The following is a 23211-nucleotide window of genomic DNA, read 5'->3' as shown; positions in this document are numbered from 1 at the left end:
GGCTGTCTTGGAAGAAAACGAACCAATCGTAATCTTTGATGGGCCCCAGCTATTTCCAAAATCTCACAGTACTCTTTTCCACGCTGATAGTTTGGCAGCTGCTCAAAAGGCGCTGTGCGGACTCGGTGCCATTTTCAAGCCCTGAGCATCAGTCAAGGAATAAGCGTTCAAACAATCTTGAGGAAACATACAGGGGGGTTAAATATAGACATACAGGGTTTGGGAGTGTGTGCAGGGATATGAAGACAGCCAAGCAGTGCCTATCTGCACACCATACCTAGCGTCATGCCGCAGTCCCCGTAGGGAAAACCCTTGTGGGCTTCCATCCAGGTCCAAACTGAGGCTTTGGTGCTGTGCAGGCATTTTTGGCACGTCACAGCATCCCTTGACCACCCTACCATGCCCGAGGCTCCACGTCTGTGGTGCTAAGGGATGCTTTGGTCACCTCCTGCCTTCCCTAACAGCACCCCCCTGCTTTTTCCTGGAAAAAAAAAAAAAAAGAAAAAGACACTTCCAGCTTTTCCGTCGGAAAATCCCGCTAGCCAAAAAGCCCCCCACAAGGCCACCCCGGTGGCTGACGACCTCGAACCCCAGGTGGGGTTGGCACTCCGGGGCCTGGGCGGGACGGGGGCCTCGGGGCGGGTCCCGGCGGCGGGGGCGGCCGAAGGGGGCCGGCCGGGGGCGGTGGCGGGGTGGCGGTGTGGCGGTGTGGCGGTGTGGTGGTGGCGGTGTGGCGGTGGCGGTGTGGCGGTGGCGGTGCCAGCTGCGAGCCGCCGCCGCGGAGGCAGGCAGCGAGGGAGGCCGGGGCCCCGCGGAGGCTCGGCGGGAGACCATGATCCTCACGCGTAAGCGCGGCCGCCCCGCGGGCTCCGCCGAGGGGTGGCTTTGGGGAATTTGGGGACTAGGGGGCTGGGAGGACGGGGAGGCTGCGGGGGTCTCCGACCCTGGCAGCACCGGGGGGAGGCCGGCTGGGCTCGGCGCGGTGCGGCAGCCCCAGGTGGGACGGCGCAGCCCCGAGCGCCTTTGGGCGCTGCCCCCGGGGCGCGGAGGAGCCGCGGTGAGGGCGGCCGCTGTCAGGGCAGCGCCGTGCATCCCCTCGGCCACGCTTCTTCCCCCTCTCTTTTTTATTTATTTTATTTTTTCTCCTTCCCGGGAGTGGGAGCCGCCGCCTTGGCGTTGAAGCGGGGCACAAGGATCCCGACGGCCGCCGCAGCCCGCACCCCCGGCTCCGGTCGGGGTCCCCCCTGCCCAAGGCACCGAAGTACTGAACTAATAACTACACGTGAGCCCTGCGCGGGGCTGGGTCGGAAGGGTTTGCCTGGTGTGTCACAGTACTTAAAACGTGTGGATTAAAAGAGTGCGGGGTGTAGTTTTATCTTAATCCTCAGTTGTAGATGCTTTTATTTCTTAGAGGTGTGTGATCGGTTTGAATTACCCTGACGAGACATTCCCAGAACCAGAGGCGCAGCTCTTTACTGGGTTATATTTTAATGCTGTTTGTAGGGAACTATAGGGACAGGCAGGCAGATTTCATCCTCCGAGCAGGAATCCATCAGCGGTTCAGCGCAGGCCTGATCCAGTGCCCAGTTGGCAGCCAGGCTCATGCTGGCCGATGGCATGCAGGGTTTGGTACCAGGTGCCAGCAGCCTCCTGTCTCGGCTTCCAGGTGCCCCATCTGCTCCCCAGCACAAGCAGCATGAAAAGAGGGAGGCTGAGGTGGCCAGGAAGCGGGGCTGCCGTCTCTCTGACAAACGGGTTCAGGTTTCTGCTCCGGTTTGCCTCTGAGGTCCTGATTAGGGCTGAGGTTCTTTGATTGTGGAGCACGGCATAGCCCAAAGAAAATGTTTGGGGAAAACTCCTTTCATCTACAAGGTCACGGGAATCTAAGCGTTTGGTGCTACCTTTGTAACCTCTAGGACTTCTGATCTCTTTATCTTCTGTTAAAACAACTTGGTTAATTGAGTTTTTAGGAAGCGGAAGTGCAGATACATTGTTTTAGACTACACAGAGCTGATGTTAACTATTACTTAGAAATGGAATTTAAAAGCAAGAAGATATCCTACCATGTTATTATTTGTTTTGTTTTTTTAAATCTCAGTTGCATAGATTCAGTCTAGGATATTTTAATTCTTGAGTTGGGGTCTTCCCAGCCAGTTCTGCTGCTGCTGGGCCAGAGAGGAAGGCTGCTACTGGTCACAGAAACTCCTAAGGACCCTGTGTACTTTGCCTCTGGGGGGGGAGGAACAAGGTACCCCAGTTGTCCTTACGGGCTAATCTCAACTGTTTATATTAGGATTCCTAGAAGAAGGAGATGAGAGGTGATTTGGTTTTACTTTTCTGGTTCTTCTTATCCATTACATTCTAGGCAATGGTTTGTTTGAGGCATGAGAATTTATGAGTTCTGCAAATATTTAGAGATGCAGTTTGCATGATAAAGTGCCTTTTTTTTTTTCCTGGTCTGAATACCACAGTATGCTATGTTTGGGTTTCTTCAGAGACTCAGATTACTCTCATAATTCTCCTTTGATTGGAGTTTTTCTGTTGGTTTCAGTATAAACACAACTGCACCTTTGGCTAGTTAAAAGGACACAGAGGAAGAGAACTCATGTGCTTAACAGGATGGTCCTGTACTGTAAACAAGCGCTTTTCATGCTTAACTATCCTTCCTAGCAACAGGAAGAAGGAAATGAGGCTATGCAAAAGGACCCTGACACATTTCAGACAATGCCAGACCCACCCTAGCATTCATACAGTATAGCCAGAAGACTTGGGGAAATAAAAATAACTTCAGATGTTTCCCCTTCCTTCCTGTGCATATTGTAGAAATACTGTAATTGAATGATCTGCAGTTCACAGAAGACTTGATGGTTTGATCTCCACAAAGTTAAGAGATGATGTCCCCATATAATTTTTGGCTATCATATTGTTTGGCATACAGTGTGATTCTCGGTGTCTCATGAAGTACAGAATGCTGTATCCTGTCTAGCTCTGTAGTGAGCGCAGAAGTACAGTAATTCTGGTAATTTCAGCAGTTCCAGGGGCATATTTCTTGCTTGCTCCTGTGCCATAGGTAATTCTGACTGGTGCAAGATATCAGGGTTGTCTTGCTTTGTGCTTTGATTTCTGAACCGAAGAATGGAGATAAATGTGAATGTGTTGCCTTTGCAGTGGAAACTAACTGAATTAGTGGAGTGTATAATATTGTGGAGGACGGGGATACAGATACAACCTTTAACTTGTTCTTGTTTCCTGCTATTAATACCTTTTTCTCTGGTTTAAGAAAAAAAAAAAAAGTGTGTCTGAAATGATACATTTTTTTTCCTTTTTATTTTCTTTTCTATTGCTTCCCCTTCTCCTGTTTTAAGGAAAAATACATAGTCTGTGTTACAACAGTGGTGAGCAAGTCCATGAAAGGGGCACAGGGCTGGAACTGTGATTGGAGTCTCTTTGCTGGACACTTATTCTGCTGTGCTTGCTTATACTGAGCACTACCATGTCCTAAACAGCACATCTTTGAAATTGGTAGGTTTGTTATCACAATATGTCATTTGACATAACCAGTAGCATTAAAGTCATTCTCGACTTATCTAGTTGGCTGCAATTCTCTGAGGTCAGTTATCTGACAGATGCTGGTAATACTACACACCTTTCTGAAGTATGTCAGTGTCTACAAGAGTGTGCTGAGCACTGTTGGTTTTGAGGAGGAATATTCTTTCAAATACTGTCAAGTATTTGTTTCCCTTGGGAAGCACTGTGCTAAAGGCAGGATCAGGAAAAATGTTATCCGTTCTCTCTTCTAATGAAGACACAATATGATGACCTTCTTATTGCTGGTGGGGAATTAGTTATTTAAGTCCAAATGGTGCAGAATTCCTTAGACTTGGTCTTAAATGTATTATATATATATATGTATATATATAAAACTCTCCATTCACATGCTCTTCTCAGTCTGTGCAAAGAATGCTTCCTGAGAAGATGCCTAAAAGACATTTGCCGAAGCCAGCAGTGGACAGTTTGACCTTCCCGAACCTAGTCTTGTTCTCTACTGGAGACTTGGAATTCAGAAAAATATATTCCTCACATCCTTGCATTTTGGGGAAGTTCCTTCTGTGACCCTGATGGGTCTGGATGCCCTCATGGCCAGCCTTCCCTCTGCTCTCCACATGCATTTCTCATTAACAGATTTCCTGTTCATCTTAAGATGCAAGAAACTTTCCAGCATAAAGCTTCATGGTGTGTGTTAAGGTCTCCTTTCCTGCCTTTCCATACTCTGCTTTCTTCTGCAGCGCTGCAATGGCTCTGCTGTATATAGACCATTCTCTTACCCCTGAGGTTCAAGTTGCAAGGTGTGACCAGATACTGAGAAGAGCATTTTCAAGTATGCTGCATCACAAACAGAATGCTATAGCTCTCTGTAATACCTGGAAGTAGAAAGTACATAGTAATAATTGTTTTCGGAAAATCCAGGTTTGCACCTTTTATTCTTATTTGGGGAAATAAGCAGTCAGCTGGGACTCCTGGAGCTTTGAGCTGATCTGTTTTGCTGCCACTGGGGTTTCTGACCTGTTGTATCTGGTGTTGTATCACCCCCACAGGGTGCAGGATGGGGACTGGTCATCAGTGAGGTAAGCACCAAGTGCTTATGATGCAAAGGTAGTCCTCCCATACGGTTCTTCTGATGTGTGCTGACAGTTTTGACATAGAATCTTCGCAAGTTAGAAGTAACTGTATAAATCCCATTTTCTTGTCTGAGCCATTGGGGCAGCTCAGATCATCCCTTATACCATTACGATTTCCTAGATCTGAACAAGTGACCCAAACTTTGGGAATTTTAAGAGGTGTCTGTCATGCTGGACCTACTCACTTTTGCCTCCCTCCAGAGCTCGACAAGCGCATGATTTGGGCTTTGCATACAGTCCGCAAGCGTACTGGCTTGCAGGCAGGGTGCCGTGGGAGAGTGCTAATGCTGGCTTTGGGAGTCGTAGTGGTTAATGTCTGCCCCTCAGTCCCTGTTCAAAGGTTGCTCTAACCAAGCCATCTCTGAGAGAAGAGGTGGTTAAAGTCATCTTCTGTTTCCCAATCTTTGGAGGAGGATTCGTTTCTCACTCTGGAATCTGTCAACATGACCTCCTTCAGAGGATTTGACTAAATGCTTTCTCTGCCCCAAATAATCCTCCTCCAAGACCACCCTGTGTTAATCAGGCCAGACAAATAACCCACATGCCCAATTATTTCTAAAGTGTGTTTTTTTTTTTTTAAGTCACTTGACATCTTGTTCCTCTTCATCTCTGAATCTTCTTAAAAGTGAATGGGAGAAGACCATCTTTAACCTATAAAAAGAGTTGTTCTATGGCAGGAAAACTGCCTTATGAGGCTTTAGTTTTGTTTAAGCACCATTTTTAATTTTAGATTACTTTTTTATATGGTTTTCTTGATCTTCCTCTATATACTAAAAACGCAAAAATAATTTAAAAATAAATTACAATCCTGATTTGCAGTTTATAGTCCTGGTTTAGAGTGTACTTGATGGTGAGCTATGTGGCAGCAGTTGTGTCCTCTCTGCTCTCCTGCCATGGGGCACTACCATTCCTCTTGCTCTGATGAAAACCTGGGCCGCTCCCTGGACTGGGGATGTGGCTGACAGCACAGCTGGACTTGGAGAAGGCAGAAGTCTAAATTTAAATATTTTTGTTACTGTTAAAAATAACAAGGAGGACTGTGAGCCTCATTTCAATATGCTGAAGACTATGAAAAGGAGATTCAAGTTAATTAGGTTTTGATTCACAAAAGAGTCCTTGTGTTTCCTGTGCTGGCCAAGAGGATTGATGTGCATGCAGTAGGAGCTACTACATTATGTAACCTGGTACACTTGGTGGGGGGAGAATTAAATTAGCCAACATACAACTATGCAGATATTTTGGAAAGCAGTCATACTTATATATGTAAAATATGTATATTTTAAGTTAGCTTTCATCATTAAGGGAATAAATAAATTTAAAACCTCATCAGTGGAGTTAAGCCATTTGTTCTTTCTAAAAGCTCAGCTGAAAAAATGGTGTTCAAGCTTTCTGATTTTTTTTTTCAAAGAAGGTATCAATATGTGATCTTAAACATCTGTTTCCTTACTCCTTCTTCATCTGTTCCCACACAAATTCCAAACATATTCTGTTTCTTCTCCCAGTGTCCTGTGGTTTATACATAACATCAGCAGCATAGTTACTGTTTTGCTGCAAGGCTCCGTAACTTGAAAAAGCCATTCCCATGTTTAACCCAAAGCCAGCCGTAACACAAGGAGAGTGTTTCTTTGGTCGTCATCACATAGTTGAGAGATATTTGAGTAACATTCCCCACCACCACCTCTTTCAAGGGTTTCTGTGACTAGAAAGCAGCATATATATTTGGTGCCATATAAGGTTTCTTTCAAGAACTTGCTTTTTTCCTTCCAGAAACTTTTTGGTAAGAAATATGTTCTTTATATTTTGTGTTCAGTCATATTTGCTTGAATTGAGCATTGAGGTTAAGTGGAGATTACAGCATGTGTCATTTGACTGTAGAAGGTAAATTGAAGCACAGAGAGGTAGAGGAGCATACAGAAAGAGGTGGCCACTCTTGCAAAGTGCAAATTGAGCTTTAAAGGCAAAAAGGAAGAAGGGACCCTCTTGGGAAGGTGATTAGCTTACACTTCAAAACCTGCAAGCTTGTCATCAGTTCAAAAGCCATGCCTATTATGTATTTTCCATGACTCACTGGTTCTTCAAGAAATGAAACCTTCATGGATTGAATGTGTCTGACTAATATTTTAGAGTAGTGGTGTAATTATATAGAACAAGAAGAAATTCTAAATGTGTTAGAAATTTGCAAGGAACCTTCAATAGGATTTTCAGAATTCTCTGGCTTTCAGCGGTTGAGTATTTACTGACAAATTTACCAAGCTACAGTATTTGTTTTAAGGTCATTATCCTCGTAGAATGCTATTTTTCGTTAATTACTTTCTTTAGGCCCTGTTAAGTGCTAGTTTCCTGAAAGGTGTGGAGCAATAGGTTAATAATACCTCCTAAGGAATATATAGCTATATTGGTTAGAGTAAAAACAGACTTACGAAAAAGCATTGAATTATATTCAAAGCTACAGTTGCGCATCTTCAAACTGAAAACCATCTGAGGCCACGGATGCGTAACAGGCTAAGTCGTAGGAAATCATACTGTCCCAATTTTAAAGGGGTGCAGGCGTATGACAAATTACACAGAGCTGATTCACCATGTTCATTTTTAGACAGCTGCCATAGTACCGTTTGTTCTGGGTTTATCTCAGATTTCACATCCACGTTCATGTAGCTGTGGTCTGAGTGGTTGGAATAGTTTGATCAAGTCTAGCGTTGGGACCACAACTCACATGTCAGGGATGTAATTCAAGCACTTGGAAAAATGATTGCTTATGCTTCAGCAGTGGAATTCTACCCAGGGAAGAACATTTCTCATATCTGAGCCACAGCTGGCCTTAAAAAAATATGATCCTGAATGGTCTCAGGCTTCTTAATAGCTTTGGACCGTGTTTCAGAATTGAACATAGATTTTGTGAAACACCTGAAATTTCAGAGGGCCGGGAGATATAGGAACATGTAGTTTCTGATACAGACAGAAAAAGAGGACAAGCTTCTAAGGATAAAAGCCCTTTTGCAACCATTAAATGGGAGCATTAGTCCCAGATGAGCAAACTCCTCTGTGTTCCATCCGTGCCTTAGAAAACAAGCAAACAGTTGATGGAGTTTAATGCGTTGCTGCAAGGAGCATGTGGTTTCTTCTCTAGCATTCATGGTAAGAAATCAGATTCTCTGCATTGCATAGGAGGGAGTTTCTCCTGCAAGCCAAAGCATGAAGGTGATTTTGTATTCAAATTTTACCAAATAAATATATTTTTTTCTTTTCTGGAAAAGGAAAACCGTTAATTTCAACTATAATAACCTGGTCAAATATGAAGACCGATAAGAACCCCAAACTGGTTGTTAGGTATGGCACTGGAGTGGGACCTTCAGCAATGGAAGTCCATTTTGGCTGAGATTACATTTTAACATCATTGATTTGACCAGTCTCGCTACAGAATTTTACAATCCACTCTCTTCAGAGAGCCAAAAGGTGAGATGAGTAGAACTGGTGTGTGGAGGTGTTAATATGGTCATAAAGGTGTCTGAGTTGAGGCAAGAGGAAACCATCTGCTCGGAAGAACTGTTCATACAATGTTTAGCACTTAGGTGAAAATGGAGCCAATGCATGACTGTACAAAGATACATCTGGTTTGCACCTTTCTGAAGAACCTGAAGGAGCTGTTGTTTAAGTTGTGTGTTGTTCTGCCTTGCTTTTTGCTTCCATTAAATGAAGGGGGAAAAAAATCCAGCTTTTGAGTAGATCTTACTCATAGCTAGACTGCTATGATTTATTTTTTCTGAAAGGACATTATTGTATTGTTTTTTATTTTCTATGGGAAGGAAGGTGTCCAACGGAAGATGATACGCATCCTACAGTTTTTCCCTTCTGCAGTTGCAGTATCAAGGCTTGAATTATTTTTGCTATGAAGCTTTAAATCTGCAAATCTGAAGTGTCAGGAACCGAGATTAACCAAAGTTAAGCAAAAAGGAAGTTAGAAGTTCCCATTTTCACTCATTAGTTTGAGGAAGAATTGGGTCATCCTAACCCCCCAGGAAGTGGGTAAATAAGGACTAATGGTTCCCAACCATACACAAAAGGAACTCCTACCCTTGATTTGAAGATGGAGTCCAGCTTTGTGAAGCAGACTAACAAATAAAGCTGTTTCCAATAAAAATTTCCTGTTTCCTCTTTAACACGTTTGCCTGCTGTTTGCTTACACGACACCAAGAATAAAGACTTCATTGTACTCCTTTTTTTGTTTTATTTTACTTTCTAAGAGAATTTCTTGTGCATCAGGACATTTAGAAATAATAGCGCAATTTCTTTCTTGCGGGCAGTTCTTTGTACCAGAACCTCCTGCTGTTGGAGGAGAGAGGCAGCATAGGACATAGGCCTGAAAAGCTGCGCATACGTTTCTTGTGGAGGATGTATACTGATTTGTAGTTTATTGTAAAGGTTTAAATGACGTGGGTATTTGATTCAGTTGTCGTGGCCAGCATTAGAAAGGAAGCGGCCCCACAGGGGTGGAACAGTGAGGAGGGAGTGAGACCAGCCCCTTGCCCATAGCAAGTTGTATCAGCTCGTGTGAAGCTTTGAATGAAGACTGCCAGGTCTTCATCTAAAGTACACACATGGTGGGAAATCGCTTTGTACATCGTGGTTGATTAATTAGAGCTGAAGTGGGGTTTCCCTGGAATGGTGTGTGGTTCCTGCACAGGTTGCCTGTCCTCCTGGTGGCTCTCAGCTGGCAGTGGCCAAGCACATGCTGTGCTGGGCAGTGAGTTTGTACCTCAAGTAATGATCTGTAATGAATACTGCTGGGTGTCCTGTCACTTCTGAAACTTTGCCAGGGCAGAAGCAGAGGAAAAATCTAGCTTCAGAAGCTCTGTTCATCCCTCTTGTCCCTCATTGACCTGGTCGCTGTTGATCCAGATGACAAGGACATGCACATACTGCCCGTGTCCACCTGTGTGTGAAACCAAGGCAGCTGGCCAACCAAGACTTGTGGAGCTGATGCTGCCGAGCTGAAGAAAAGCCGATATCTGGAAGTGTGGCCAACTGGCGTTGGACTAGAGGGGCTGCTTTTTAGGTCCTGACTCGTTTCCCTCCGCTACGGTGCTCTACAGTCGCCCACACCCTTCTCTGGCCTGTGCTTTGTGGGGACGGAGGTGACATGGAGGAAGCCTTGGCCATGGGGGACGCCCTGGCCTCTTCTTCTAGACAGCTTTTGAAACTCCTTATGCTTCTGAGGACTTGCAGCAGGGGCTAGAGCTCTGCCTTTCCCAAAATGAGTTCAAAAGGAGGCAAATTAATTGCGCTTTTATACCCTGGGTGCTGTCCTGTGCCCAACCCTAGGCACTTACCTAGCCTAGCTGATGGACAGGTGCACTGGCGTTTTATTCCTCTGCAATTCTTGTGGCCAGCCAGGAGGAACTCGGGTATTTCGTTGCCTACATGGACTTCTTGGGGGATTCTCAAAGGTATTTTGAAAGCAAATATGTTCTGAAACATCCCCAAGGCAACTGACACCAGGGTGCCCATAAAATATGACTTCCACGTAACTTGCAGATATATTTGGAGAAAAGATACACAACGCTTCTACAGAGAACCATTAAAAAAAAAAAAGTCTTATAATTACATACTCATAATTTTCTAGCTTTAGAAATACTCTGCAGGTCATACACCTGGGGTGCTCGGTAAAGGACCTATGAACAAATATTTGAATACTTTAAAGAGTCCCTGTAGTAGTAAGGAATCTGATGCTTTTTTCAGTCACACTACAAGCATATACTTGCATTTTTAGGCAAATGCGATTATCAGGAATCACTTATTCAGGTTTTTAATCAAGTTAAATTCTCTTTCAATCCAGCAGCTTCTGCTTGATGTGACCTGTAAAATTTTGCATTTTATTATAAGAACTCTTAAAATTACTTTAAGATTTTTTTTACTTTAATATTTTCATTGCATCTGATATAATAGTATTCTGTTGTCTGTTATTACTGTTAGCAGTGCAAGTTTTAAATACATTTTAGTTTCCTTTTTTTTTAAAAAACCTTTATTACCTTTCCCAGCTACTTCCTGGGGGGTGGCAAAATTAAAATAAAACTTTAAGCAAAACTTAAGAATTCCTAGCAACTGGACTTGAAGAATGTAAAGAGTAGCTAAGTCAATCTGTCTGTACGTGCTTGTTCTCATGTGGTCCCATAACCCAAAGGTGAAGCAAACACAAGCTACACAAATGCCTGCTTGTGCTGACTTCAGTGAGAGTGGATTTTTAGCTGTTTATTTATCTGGAATGTTGTGCTTTGGCTCACCTTAACCCCTTGATTTGGATATGTGTCTTAGCAAAGCAGTCTGGCAAAGCACAAATATTTTAACCCTGTTGTAGCTGTTTGGAAAATCAGGGGGGATTGCAGGCATTTTGGAGACCCTAAAAGGTGTCTGCTCTTTCATCTGATTTTGGTTGTGTATCTATGTCTCCCAGGGAATATTTTGTAACATGCCAAAATCTTGAGATATTTTGCTTATGTTATGTTTGGCTCTTCACCTATGTGCAGTGACTTGTTTTCTGAGCAATTGTACTGGACTCTTTGTGGATGGTTTCTGCAGCAGGTAGCAATAGTATCCTCTCTAAGTAGGTGGCAAAATTGTCTACTCAGTTGGACATAATGAAGCTTTTCTTTTCTGGTCCATCAAGAAGAGTGAATATAATCAAAGCCAGATGAACATAAAGAGTTTCTGATTGTTCACTGTCTGTTTGATCAGTTCTAAGCAGGGAGCTAAATTCCCAGTAGCATTTTCTTGAATTCTTAGAACAGAATTAACCAAGTCTGATTCCTGAAAACTTGGCGAGTATCCTAAATAACCTCTACATTTTCCTGATTTGTGAGCTAATGAGAAAACATTTTCTTTATTTCTGTATCTATTAGGTAACAAATGAATTCATGTACAATTTATTCACAGACTAATATAGCCCATGTTCAGAATGTTTCCTTTCTTTTGCTGTTATATATATGTAAGTGAATAATTTCATTTTGCGGCATGCTGTTTTGGGCAGTGAGAGGAAAAGTTAGCTGAATTTCCTGTAATATACCAAGGAACTCATAAATGCCTTGACGACCTCCAGTGAAACCGAGTTCTTGTTGGGTAGTAAATACCTGCTTGAGTGAGCTGCAATACAGTGTGTCAGTTGTTCCTGGTCTTGGGTCTGTCAGTACAATCTACAAGATGTTAAAGCACACAGTATTATTAGCTCTGCTAGGAATTTCTGTCAAGACAGAATAGTTGTGCCACGAGGATCGTAAGATTTGTTGAACAAAACCTCATGTTGATTGCAGTGCCGGTTTCTTTAGTGTTAAGAAAACCTGTGCAGAGTGATATGTAAATCCTATAGTTTTCATCTGTGTCTGATGAGGTCTTGATAAATCACAGGTGAATGCTAGGATATGTTTGACAATGAGACAAGAAGCAAGCTGAGATGAGCAAATTTGAGTTTCAGTTCAAAGTAGCTGAATGCATCTTTATTTTTGTAACAGGAATAACAGAAGAGCTGTTAGAAAGGAGGGAGCTTTTGCTTTGCAGGTCACTAATCTGACAGTGTTTTGTTTCTGTCCTCTTCTAGAAATCGAAGCCAAGGAAGCTTGTGACTGGCTGCGGGCTGCCGGCTTCCCGCAGTATGCACAGCTCTATGAAGGTAGGCACCAGGGCTGTTCCCATCAGCACCCCAGCCTGCAAGGTGATCGTTCACGGCATCAATATGAAACAAACGTGCAGCTTCATTTTTGGACAATAAGGCATAATATTCACCATTAAAAGAGGTTTGGGGGCACACCTGAATGGTGGCGCATAAGATAAATTTTGGAGACTAGGTTGCTTTCTGCTACCCTCCATGCACATAGACATACCAAAACCAATGAGATTGAAACACTCTTGGAGTTTCAAATTTTCTTCAGGTTTCTGCTTTAGTCTGAGTAATCCTTTTAATTTTTTTTTGTCCTTTTTTTTTTTACAAAGGTTTTCCTCAAGCAAAAGGAAACTTTTCTCCTGTCTTCCTCTCTGACCTGCTAGGAACTTGCAGTTTTGGCAGACTACTCTTAAGCTCTGATGCAAAATGACATACATAAGTTTGTTTTAAAGAATGACATCTTAGAGGTCCTTTTTAATACGTGTTATTTTCAGAGGGTTTTTTTCCTCCTACTTAAAATTACTTGCACCGTGGTGAAACTATTCTGTACTTACTTATTTGCCTCTTCTTTTTTATAAAGCAAACTCCAGCTGCTGCTTGTAAGAATGAGCACAGAAAGTCCATTATTTACAGTGAATAACCATTGGAAATTACAGCAAATGCTGAGCTGACCTTCTTGAAAAATGATCTAGTTGAGCTTTGATTTGCAGCTGCATTGGCAATGTGAGATGATAATAGCACTTTCAAAAGCAGCACTTAGCAAAAATGTCCTTTGCCTGTTCAGAAATGATTTTTTTTCCTTTTTTTTTCTTTTTTTTTTTTCTTTTTTTTTGGGTGGGTGAGGGGTGTGATACTAATGGAAATGCCAAGATTTTCTTGGGATGCAGATCAGGGACTGTGGTTCAAGTCTTTGTTAAAACCAGGGACAACACTGCCAGCAGAATATGTGGGCTTGTGGGTTTCCTGCTGTGCTGAACTGTAAATCTCCTAAGAAATTACTTGCATTCAAAAAAACATGCCCTACCTGTGGTTGCAATTGTCCTACCTAGAAACTCTAAACTTTTATTAAGTTTCTAATTTAGGACCATGTTCTTGCCTAACGTCAAAAGGACCACAGAGGTGAGAGCAAGATGTGAGAGCAAGGCCAGCCATTCCCATTGAAAAGCCAGCTGTCCTTATATGAAAACAATATGCCATTGTCCTTTCCAGGCCCTTTTGGCAGCAGCAACATCAACAAAAACAGCATAAATTAAGCATAACAAAAAATGGATTTGTGCAGACCATCGACATCTTGTCACCCATCTCACTTAGCGTGCCCACAAGAAAACATCTGGGAGAACATAAGATACAAGCCCTCTCAGAGGAAAAACTTAGATCAGCACTGTTGAAAAGTACCGACTGAATGTGCTCACTTCCTTTGCTTGCACTTTGGACTTAAAATAGTGAAGGAGAAAACTATGGATCAGTTTAGTATAATATGAGAAGTCACCTTTAGGCAGTACACATTTAAAATGGAGATTAATCTGTGAAACTTCATAGTTGCTCTGCCTTCTAAAACTGCAATTTTCTGTTGAAAAGCCAGGATTTCTTGTATTTCACAGACTATGTCATCATAAGAATATTATATACCTTTCAATAAATTAACACCAGGTCTATTCTTTTCATCATTTCAGCTCACTCTTGTCTCTGGAGATTTAAAACATTTTATAGACAATCACTTGGACCAGAAAAGTTGTATGTAACTGCAGCAGTACGTTGAGAGTTTGTCCTTGTATTGCAGCATGCCCTGAACACCCAGGGGCTTTGGTGGGAGTTTTAGTTTTGCAAGGAATGCCAGATCAGGACCTATATGACAGTCAGGAATCCGTGGAGGACAGTAAATAATATATATGTAGTCACTGCTTCAGAGCTGAAGTAAATTTTCAGCTCTCTGCCAACATTGTTTCTTCCCCCTCACTCTCCCAGTTGTTTATCTAAATAATCTTTTAAGGGAAGGAGGCAGTATGCGTTCCACGCAGCTTGGCGCTCTTTCATTTCAGCCCATATCTCATTAATGTTATAACAGAGTCAAGCATTTAAATTGCTTGATTAACAGCCAAGGAGATTCTGTTTTTCATTCCAGAGATTTGGGTTTTACTGACCTTTTTTCTTTAATGTGAGATACTAGTACTTTGATGGAGATTGTATATTTATTTTAAATAAAGCCAGCCTGAATTAGTTTCAGCTTCTGATGTTGGATAGGAAGTTCACATTTGCCTTGTTTCCTCTCCTGTTGTTTCATCTTTGCTTTGCTCATTTTTTCCCCATTATGCATATCAGCTTTCAGTTATCAAAGCTGCACGCCAAAAGCTTATAGACAGGCAGTAAGCATCTCTGGCATTTGAGCTGGTAAGATGCATGTTTATCTGAGAAGTGCCAATCACTTGCATCTTGGTTAGCTCATCTGAAGGCAGCTGGTGGTTTTGAAACAATTCACTGCTGGGAATAACTGCTTTTTTGATTCTTTACCTGTCTCTGTTCCTACAGATCTCCTCTTTCCAATTGACATTGCTCTAGTCAAGCGAGAGCATGACTTCCTGGACAGAGATGCTATTGAGGCCCTATGCAGGTAGGTGGGAAAAAATCACACTGCATCTTGTAACAAAACTCTTCCCGTGTAATGGAAAATGTAACCCAGGAAAGCATAACCACAACTGAATTATGTATTATAGGCTTAATCATTGTTTTGAGGCCTTTTGATTATCCATTATTGGTATGCATTTTTAATCAAAACAGTATATTGGGCTAAGTAATGTTTGGGGATCTTATTTGCATCAAAGCTGGGAGGAAAATGGCAGTAGTCTTTGTGACAAGAGTCTTTAGTAAGTATTTAGTATAGCTATATATTTTATTATTATTCATTCTTTACTTGCTTTTATTATTGATTCCCAAATTAGCAAGCCGTGTGAAAGCAGAGCTGTGTAGGCGACAGCAATCTGTACATACAACTATAGCATCAGTTCCCATGCAGGAATTATATTTTTGGGAGCAGTATTCGCAAAGCTGTGCTGCTGCATTCTCTTACCCTCCTGTCTGATAATGGTGAGGAGCCATGTGTATAAAAAGTCATGCTGACCTCAGGGTACTACCCTGTGTACACTATGATCACTGAAGTGAATGTGGATGGCTGTAAAGGATAATGGGAGTGAATCTAAAGGGTTTACCACCACCGCCAAGGCTGGCCTGCCCTCAGCTGTGTGCTCCCATAGCTTATCTTAATTGTTTATGGGCTCCTACAACAAACCGATTCAACTTGCTTACCCAGCTAAAAAAGCCTCAGTAGTCCTTGCTGGGTTAGGAAATTGGATCAGCACATGGAAAGGAGTAATGGACTCTGGGGGGGTGCAGAGGATGACCACAGAGCTAACTGCAAGGGCAGGACACAAGGGGTGGGCAGAAAAAGAGAGAGCAAGACTTGCCTGTGTGGGGCAGCTTGTTTTTACAGAACTACAGCCCCAGCATTACCAATTCTATCATATAAGCAATTACTTTGGCCCCATTTTACACTTATCCATCCATTATGGATGGGTACTCCTCTAGCGCAAGTTCATAATCTAAATTGCAAAAAAAAAATGCAATAATTTTTCATATCTTCTATTACCTAGAAATAAGTGCAGTTTTCTCCCTTTGTCCTTCATTATGGCAACTTTCCAAATTGTCTTCTGAATGAATGCTTTGGATACTACATGCCTGATGGCCGCAACTCTAAATGTCAATAACTCTAATGAATTACAAAACCCTTTTAAGAAAGGCTTTAAGTTTATAGTGTCCTCTTGCCATCACTACCATGCTTGGAAGGGAAAGAGAGAAACTGGAATTTGAAGTTCCTCAGAAATATTTACAGCATTTTCAAACTAAGGAAACAGATTTGTTGCTCACTCATTGAGAGGGGAAAAATTTTATTCACGGTAAATTCACAATCAAGATGCAGTAAGGCGCCTACTCCGTCAGCATTAAAATGTGATACATTGGTCTGCTTATTTGTGTGCTCTGGAGCTTGTGAAGCCATTGAACAGAAAGTACAGCGATGTGAATAAATGCTGGTTCCCAGAAGCACGGTATTCCCTTGCCAGGAAAACAGAATACAGTCAAGCCAGCATATTTTGGATCTAGTGCTCTCTTGCAAGACTACTTTTTAACCTGGGCTTATTTAGGTAGATGGGGGAAAAAGACAACAGACTGTTTCTTACTGGTAAAAGTAAGAATATGTCCTCCATATATCTTTGAGACTTGCCACTAATAAAAACAGTTACCAATTTTATTGAACTTAGAGGATAGCAAAAAGATCTGTCCTAAAAATGGAATCTTATTTTTTAAGCCTTCTAATAAAGGTAACCAAGCCAAAATGATGTGGGTATATACACATTTTGTGAAACTAGGACACACAAGTCTGCTAATTGTAAAATCACCTGTTCACTTCCATCTTCAAATTGTTTTCTGTGTAGTGTGCATAAGAAGTGTGCATCTTCCTGTAGCTTGTGACAGATTTTAAAGGCAAAACTATATCATTCTGAAGTCTGTGGCTTATCTTTTACAAAATAATTTTAAAACTGAAGCTAAAATTTCTCCAGAAGCATTCAGATCCTACCTTAACATAAAACTGAAAATCATCTTGGATGTCTGAATTTGGCCTTTTGTCATGTGTATTAAACAAAAGCAGTTCATTATCACAACATTTCCACCTTTAGATTTTTTTTTCACATCTCCCTGTTTAATTTTGTAAAGCTCATTAAAAAACATGGAGAGGCTACGTCATGTGGAATGCTGTGTTTCTTCCTGAAACCTAGGTTTATTTTGACTCATGCCATGGTCAGTGTGTAAACAGTAGAGGATTTTGCTCAGTAAAGGAGTTAGAGCTGTTTCACAACCATAAGTCTATCTAAAAATCAGAGTAGTTTTGGAATTATTTGCATTTTCAGCATAGAGCTAAATGAATGCTGTATGCAGTCGATGGTAACAAAATAGTTAGTCCTCTGTGCTGAGAATCTGCTTTTCAGTATAACCAGGAGTCTTTTCTCAGCGGTTTTAATCACCTTGCTCTAATTACTGCACATGGAAAAATATAATTTTAAAAAAGACTGTAGAAATCACAATGACAGGGATTTTTTTTAAGTTTGAAGCATTTAAAACATCTGAACAGTACTGTCAATTACTGTTCAATAAGATTATTAACTTAAACAGGAATAATAATGTAACTTTAACAGTTTAATAATAATGCTTTGCAAAATTCATTTCTAAATGGAAATGGTTTCAGTGGCCACCCCATTAAGGGTTTTCTTGAAAAATTTTAAGTAAAAAGCAAGTTGAGTCTTGAATTACAGAGATAGCATATGGTACTTGGTAACAGTAGAAGATAAATGGTTAAGAAATGTCATTTAGTGATTGTATCACGAAATGTAGGGTTAAAAATGTAAGTCATGATTCTGCTTTAATTTGCTGGGATGCTTCACGTAGAGACTGTGTGTGAAGTGCTGCTGGCCTTGGTTTTGTAAGCCTCTGTGTAGATTAATGGTCGGGAATTTATCTTGAGAGGGCAGCTGCCTGCATAATGCGCTCATGAAGCTAAGTACTGAAACATGCTTATCCTAGAGGCTGTAGTTGCTAAGTGCGAATTACATAGCAAGCTGTGATGGAAATCCTATTTAATCTCTTTACATGTAACTAGAAAACTGCCACACTGTATACACAAGAGATTTCTTAAATCTTGTACCATCAGGATTTCTCATCCAAGAAACTGATTGTAATGGATTAGCACGAGCAGCAGTTACTGGTCGTATGGCTTGGTTTGTGAAGAGCTGGCCTCCCTTGCAGGTTATAACATGCAGATGAACCCCGTGAGCCAGCACAGGGACTGTCCACTGCGGTGAGACACGAAAGCCCTTGTATCATCAATTAGTTACAGGTATAATGGAGCTGGAGTTTGCCCTGTAGTAAGGAATGAAGAATTTAAATCCATTAGGAAAATATTTTAAACTGAAGTTCAAAGCTAGATCATACACTTACTGAGATGGAAAATTCTAGTTTAAAATCATAAAATGCTTTTATCTGATGCACTGTACTGCTCCCACTATTCTTGAGTGTGTGGGATGAGAATTTTCTGCTGTTAATGACCACAGAGTGAATTACCAAGTGGTTATAGCTGATATAGAACTTATTGGTTCTTAGGTTAACAAAGACTTCCTATTACAAGGCCATAGTTTAATTTATAAAATAACTGAAGTTAGCCATGCAAGTTGAAATTTTTGGTAGTGTGCATGTTACCCAGATTGCATTTCTTAAAAAATAAAATAAAAATTGAAGTAAAACTAGTTTGGCCATTTCTGAGAAGATGACTGGGAAGAGCACGTTGTTTGCTCATTTCCTGGAGAAGCTCTGGTGCCTCGTGTTTGGGGTCCAGCTGGTACAGGTTTCCACGGTAGCCCTGGGCTGTTATGGGCCAGTCACAGTTTGGGGACTGGGACCGAAAGGCAGGCTCTGTCACATTTGTCACCACTAGGAAGAAAGGCTTTGCAGAGCCCACGTAAGGGTTCTGGGTGTGTGGAGGACAAGGAGAAGGGATGCAGTGGAGGTGTAACACAGGAGCTCTCCTCCACAGTGTGATACCCCCTGGATGTGCAGACCTACAGAGAGAAGGCCGACCCAAAGATAATTACCTAAATGATGGGAAAGAACATTATCTTGTCATTCAGAAAGACAGTGGACAGGGTAGGAGGCATTGCAGAAATGGAGATTGAGATAGCAAGGCAGTGTAAGTGGCTGCAACCACTGTCTGCAGCAATCCTGCCCCGTCACCCTGTCTCCTCTAGAAGTCCGCATGAAGGTGTCACTGAGACAGGTTTGGGCAGAATAAGACAGAGCTAAAGAATGAGAATCTGCTGCCTGTCAGCGGAGAAATGATGAGCTGAGTTTGTACCTGGGAGCAGAATTATCTGGAGAGAAGGTCCAGAGCCAGAAGAGAAAATTGGGGTTCATTAACAAGTACCAATTTGATGAGATCTGTAGAAAATGAATGTGTGCTTGCATGCTTAAAAAGTATTGCAAAGTGAAGTGAATGTTAGTGACAGTTGTATGGGTAACTCTCATCTTGGCAAAGCCCGAACCTTTCTTGCTTAGCTTTGCGGACTCGATAGCTTGTTTGGAAGGCAGCTCTGCATACCATGCTGTGCTTTCGGGGTCCTATAGCTCCAGGAACTGGGCACCATTGAACTCACGTAAAAGCTAAAGCAGGATGTGTGATGTATATAATTAAACTTACAGACCTGAGGCAGTCGCTGCAGAGCATTTGGATTTTAAAAGGGAAACTGCTTTTATAATGAAATCATGTCAGATGTGTAAGGGAGCCTTTATTTGCCTTGCTGCTCTTGTGTTTAACCTTGCTCATAGGGGGTTACATTATCTTGCCTTCATACTCATTTTTGTGAGGTGTGTGCTGGGGGATTTTTTTTTTTCTCAAAGTCCCTATTTTTCACCTATTTCAGGGTTTTAAGTTAGGTAGGAGGAAAGTCTGTGGATGTAATCTTTGTGAAATCAGAGATCGCCTTTATTAGCGATTAGATAGGCTGCAGCAAGATAAAGCCTGATGCAGGGATTCAGTGATAGCTTCTCCCCACGTAAGTCAAAGGTTGCCACAGTGTGAAATTTGTAAATTATTGCACAGTAAATGACTGAAAGCAATGCAGTATTCCCTGCCATTGAGGTCTGGCAGTTTGGAAGGAAAATGTTTGTGAAGCAGGGGAAGGGAAGCAGCTTTCTGTTGCTGTGTGGCCTCTTAGAAACCAAATACTTGGGTAGCATGTGCATGGGGTTGTCACTCCTCACCCATGCCATAAACACAACTGCTGGGAAGGTCACGCACCCACCAGTAGCAGCGGGAAGGATTGTGCCTGCAGTAAGTCAGAGCAGAGGTGAAAATGGAGAGATCTGGTTAACTTTCCTACTCTGCCACTGGCCTACCATTTGACCCGTGGCAATTCTTCCTGTTTCTCTTCTTTTCTGCTGTGTTGTGGCTGGGTCTAATTATAGATCAAACTGTCCTTTTTTACCTCACGACTGCAGCAAGAGCACCAGTAGGAGCTTTTCCATTTTCTTTGATGGCCTCAGGATCAAGCCCTGTGTAAATACCATCTGCAACCAATCCTGTGCATGAAAGGAAAGAGGAAAGAGAGGAAACTAGTAATCCTTCCTGTGCACACATTTTCTAGATTCAAGTTACAAGTTTCAGGAATCTGAAAAGACTCATCTGAAGCAACAGGACAAGTCAGCATTTTTTTTTTTCTTCTTTTAATTCTTTTATCCAAGTTTTTCAAAGCTACCAGTACAGCTTCTTTACATTTCTTGAATGATGTAGGTGAAAATTACACTGCTTCCTTCAGAATGAAGCAGACTTTTTAAACCTCAGCCTTACCCCTGTTCAATTTGCATGAAAGGGGCAATTCTTCTCCTCTGCTTCCCCCCTTCACATGCTACCATTTATGTGGCTCAGGGAGCTGACATGGGCAAAATTCAACCCCCAAAAAAATGGAAAAATGAATTTTCAGCTCCTCTAGACCACAGTACAGCCTCGCAAGTGGAAGCTTTCCATGAGGGAGGCAGGAAGAGTGGGGACAGAAGGAGGGCAGAGAGGTTTCTTTGGATGTGATGCTTCCCATGACTGTCAGACAGAATGGACAGTTCTGGGGGACAGGGGATAAGAAAGAGAGCTTAGTTTATTTTAGGGATGCTGGATCACAAGCTCATCAGAGAACAGAGGGATGCTTATATACATTCATACAGTACTTTGAGATGTGCATGCAGAGTGCTCTTGCATGTTTTAGGGAGGCTGGTTAATTCTTGTTGCTGCAGCAATTTATTTTCATTGTCTAAATTTTAGTCCTCAAGACCAACATTATTACACATAAAAGAAACTTTAGTTTGGGAAGGAAAAATCAGGTATGTGGCTTTTTAAAAACTGATAGTTGTGTTGTCCCAGGATTGTATTGAGAATAATTACATTACACTTCTCACAAACAAAATGGGCCCCTAAGAAGTGGAAAATAAGTTTTCCTGTTTGAGCTTTCAGCTTATAAAGTATAATTTTAAAGTGGTATGCTGTTTTGTACAGATGTGTACAGTGTCAAATACGAAGCCTATTCTCTTATTTTTAGTCTGTTGAGGTTGATTGTTTCAGGGTTTGAATGTTTGATATTTAAATAAATGTAATTATTACAATTCATTGATTACAATGCGCTTCTTAACTTACTCTAAGTTTCTGTTTACTTTTCCTTACTTTGATTCAGGTAATAGTGACAAATAGTCATCCATCCCTCCCTCTGAAGTTAGAATACTGCCAAATGTAATGGGTTAATGGTTAAGTATAATTAGGGCTCTAATTGAAACTCTGCTTGTGGCTATTTGTATGCAAAGCAGTTTGGGGATAGCCTTCACAAGAGCTTTTGAACTGAAATAGCCTGTGCCAAAACACTGGAGTTTTCTCTTAATATGGTTTCCTTTGCTTTGCAGGCGCTTAAATACTTTAAACAAATGTGCAGTGATGAAGCTAGAAATCAGTCCCCACAGGAAAAGGGTAAGTACCTTTAACATCTTCTGTTACAGCATTGTGTGTTAATGAAACTGAAAAAAAAAATAATAGCAGATTGTTTAGCTGTAGTGTAGGATGACAGCTGAGTTGAACCTGCCAATGACTCATAGTCAAAACTCTGCTTATATTTCATCTTATGTTCTCACTTAGTGAAAACTGCAGGGCTTGGCCCTGCATAAAGGTTATTTGTCTAGCTAACTCTTCCATGGGATGCTGCTCTCAGCCTGAAAAACACTGGGATTCTCTGCCTGCCAGTGGAGTTGTTTGTGTTGTAGCTTATTACTTGCTCTTAGGCAGGATTGTAATTGGTAGGCATGACAGAGGGGATCCTGACCAGCCACAATGAGCTGACCTGAATGTTAGAACATCGTCCTTGATGTAATCTTCACAGTTTTGGTTCTTTGCCATCACATTGGAATTGTATTCTTTTATTACTATATAGGCAGCGTGACTCTGCCTGCCATGCAAGAGACGACCATTTGTAGGATTTGACATGTTGTTTCCGTGTTGTTTTTTTTTTAATTACAGCTCAAATTTAAAGCAAAATATTTAAAGAATATATTGACTACCTTTTTAGAAAGTTTACACATCTCCAGGGTGTTTAGCGGGCGTTAAAAGGGTTTCTTGGTTATTCGTGATCCCTGTGGAGCGTAGTGAGAAAGAAGAGAGGACCTACTGTAACTTCAGTAAGGTAGTACAGACAGAAAGCTGAGCTGCTGGATTTTGCTAGTAAGGTACCACTTGATAGCTGTCTTAAAACTATGTGGGTGTCCTAGGAGGGATCAGTAGTTGATACTGTCCCCTGGGATATGACGACTGCAGATAAAGATGACTGAACTAAGGCAATACAATGCTGCCCTGCCCTTAGGAAGAATGCATACAAATGCTCTGAGGTTGTTTACCAGGAATTAATCCCCTCTTTCCCTATCTGTTTGTGGTATGCTGGAAACAGCACCCAAGTTCCAGAAGATAACAGTCTGAGGCAGCATATATATGAACTTTTTAAAAGTAGGGGTAGACCCCTGGCTTGCCTGTTTACAGCCACCAGAAGATTTCTCCTCCTTGTTTTTCAATCCTGCTAACACTGGAATGATCAGTATTGCTGCTAGATGTCAGACCAGACCCAACGTCTTCCAGAGTCTGGATGTTACGTTTTGTTTCAGTCCTTCTTGATTTTCACTCACCACTCATATTCTGGTGGATGGACTTTGATACCATTCCTGTTTGTTGTTGAATTCATTAGAATTCTTAGCCTTTAAAGTTTTTTA

At 41.7% G+C, this 23211-nt stretch overlaps 1 protein-coding gene across 8 annotated transcripts in view; it reads left to right on the top strand.

Moving 5' to 3' along the window:
• DLC1 (DLC1 Rho GTPase activating protein) overlaps positions 1 to 23211 on the top strand; it is a 285258-nt gene that overhangs the window by 247039 nt on the left and 15008 nt on the right. For 7 of the 8 annotated variants that reach the window (XM_013200625.3, XM_013200631.3, XM_066995930.1 and 4 more), the window contains 3 exons: positions 12265 to 12336; positions 14854 to 14935; positions 21865 to 21928. In XM_013200625.3, the coding sequence (XP_013056079.1) occupies positions 12265 to 12336; positions 14854 to 14935; positions 21865 to 21928 (218 nt within the window). Of the gene's footprint in view, positions 1 to 687; positions 846 to 12264; positions 12337 to 14853; positions 14936 to 21864; positions 21929 to 23211 lie in introns of those variants that run through there. The other variant, XM_048074502.2, reaches the window with a different exon arrangement.

The sequence above is a fragment of the Anser cygnoides genome, chromosome 4 (assembly GCF_040182565.1).
Source record: "Anser cygnoides isolate HZ-2024a breed goose chromosome 4, Taihu_goose_T2T_genome, whole genome shotgun sequence".
Taxonomy (NCBI): Eukaryota; Metazoa; Chordata; class Aves; order Anseriformes; family Anatidae; genus Anser; species Anser cygnoides.
Note: the sequence above shows the minus strand (reverse complement) of the source record. Positions and strands in the feature narration are given on the sequence as shown.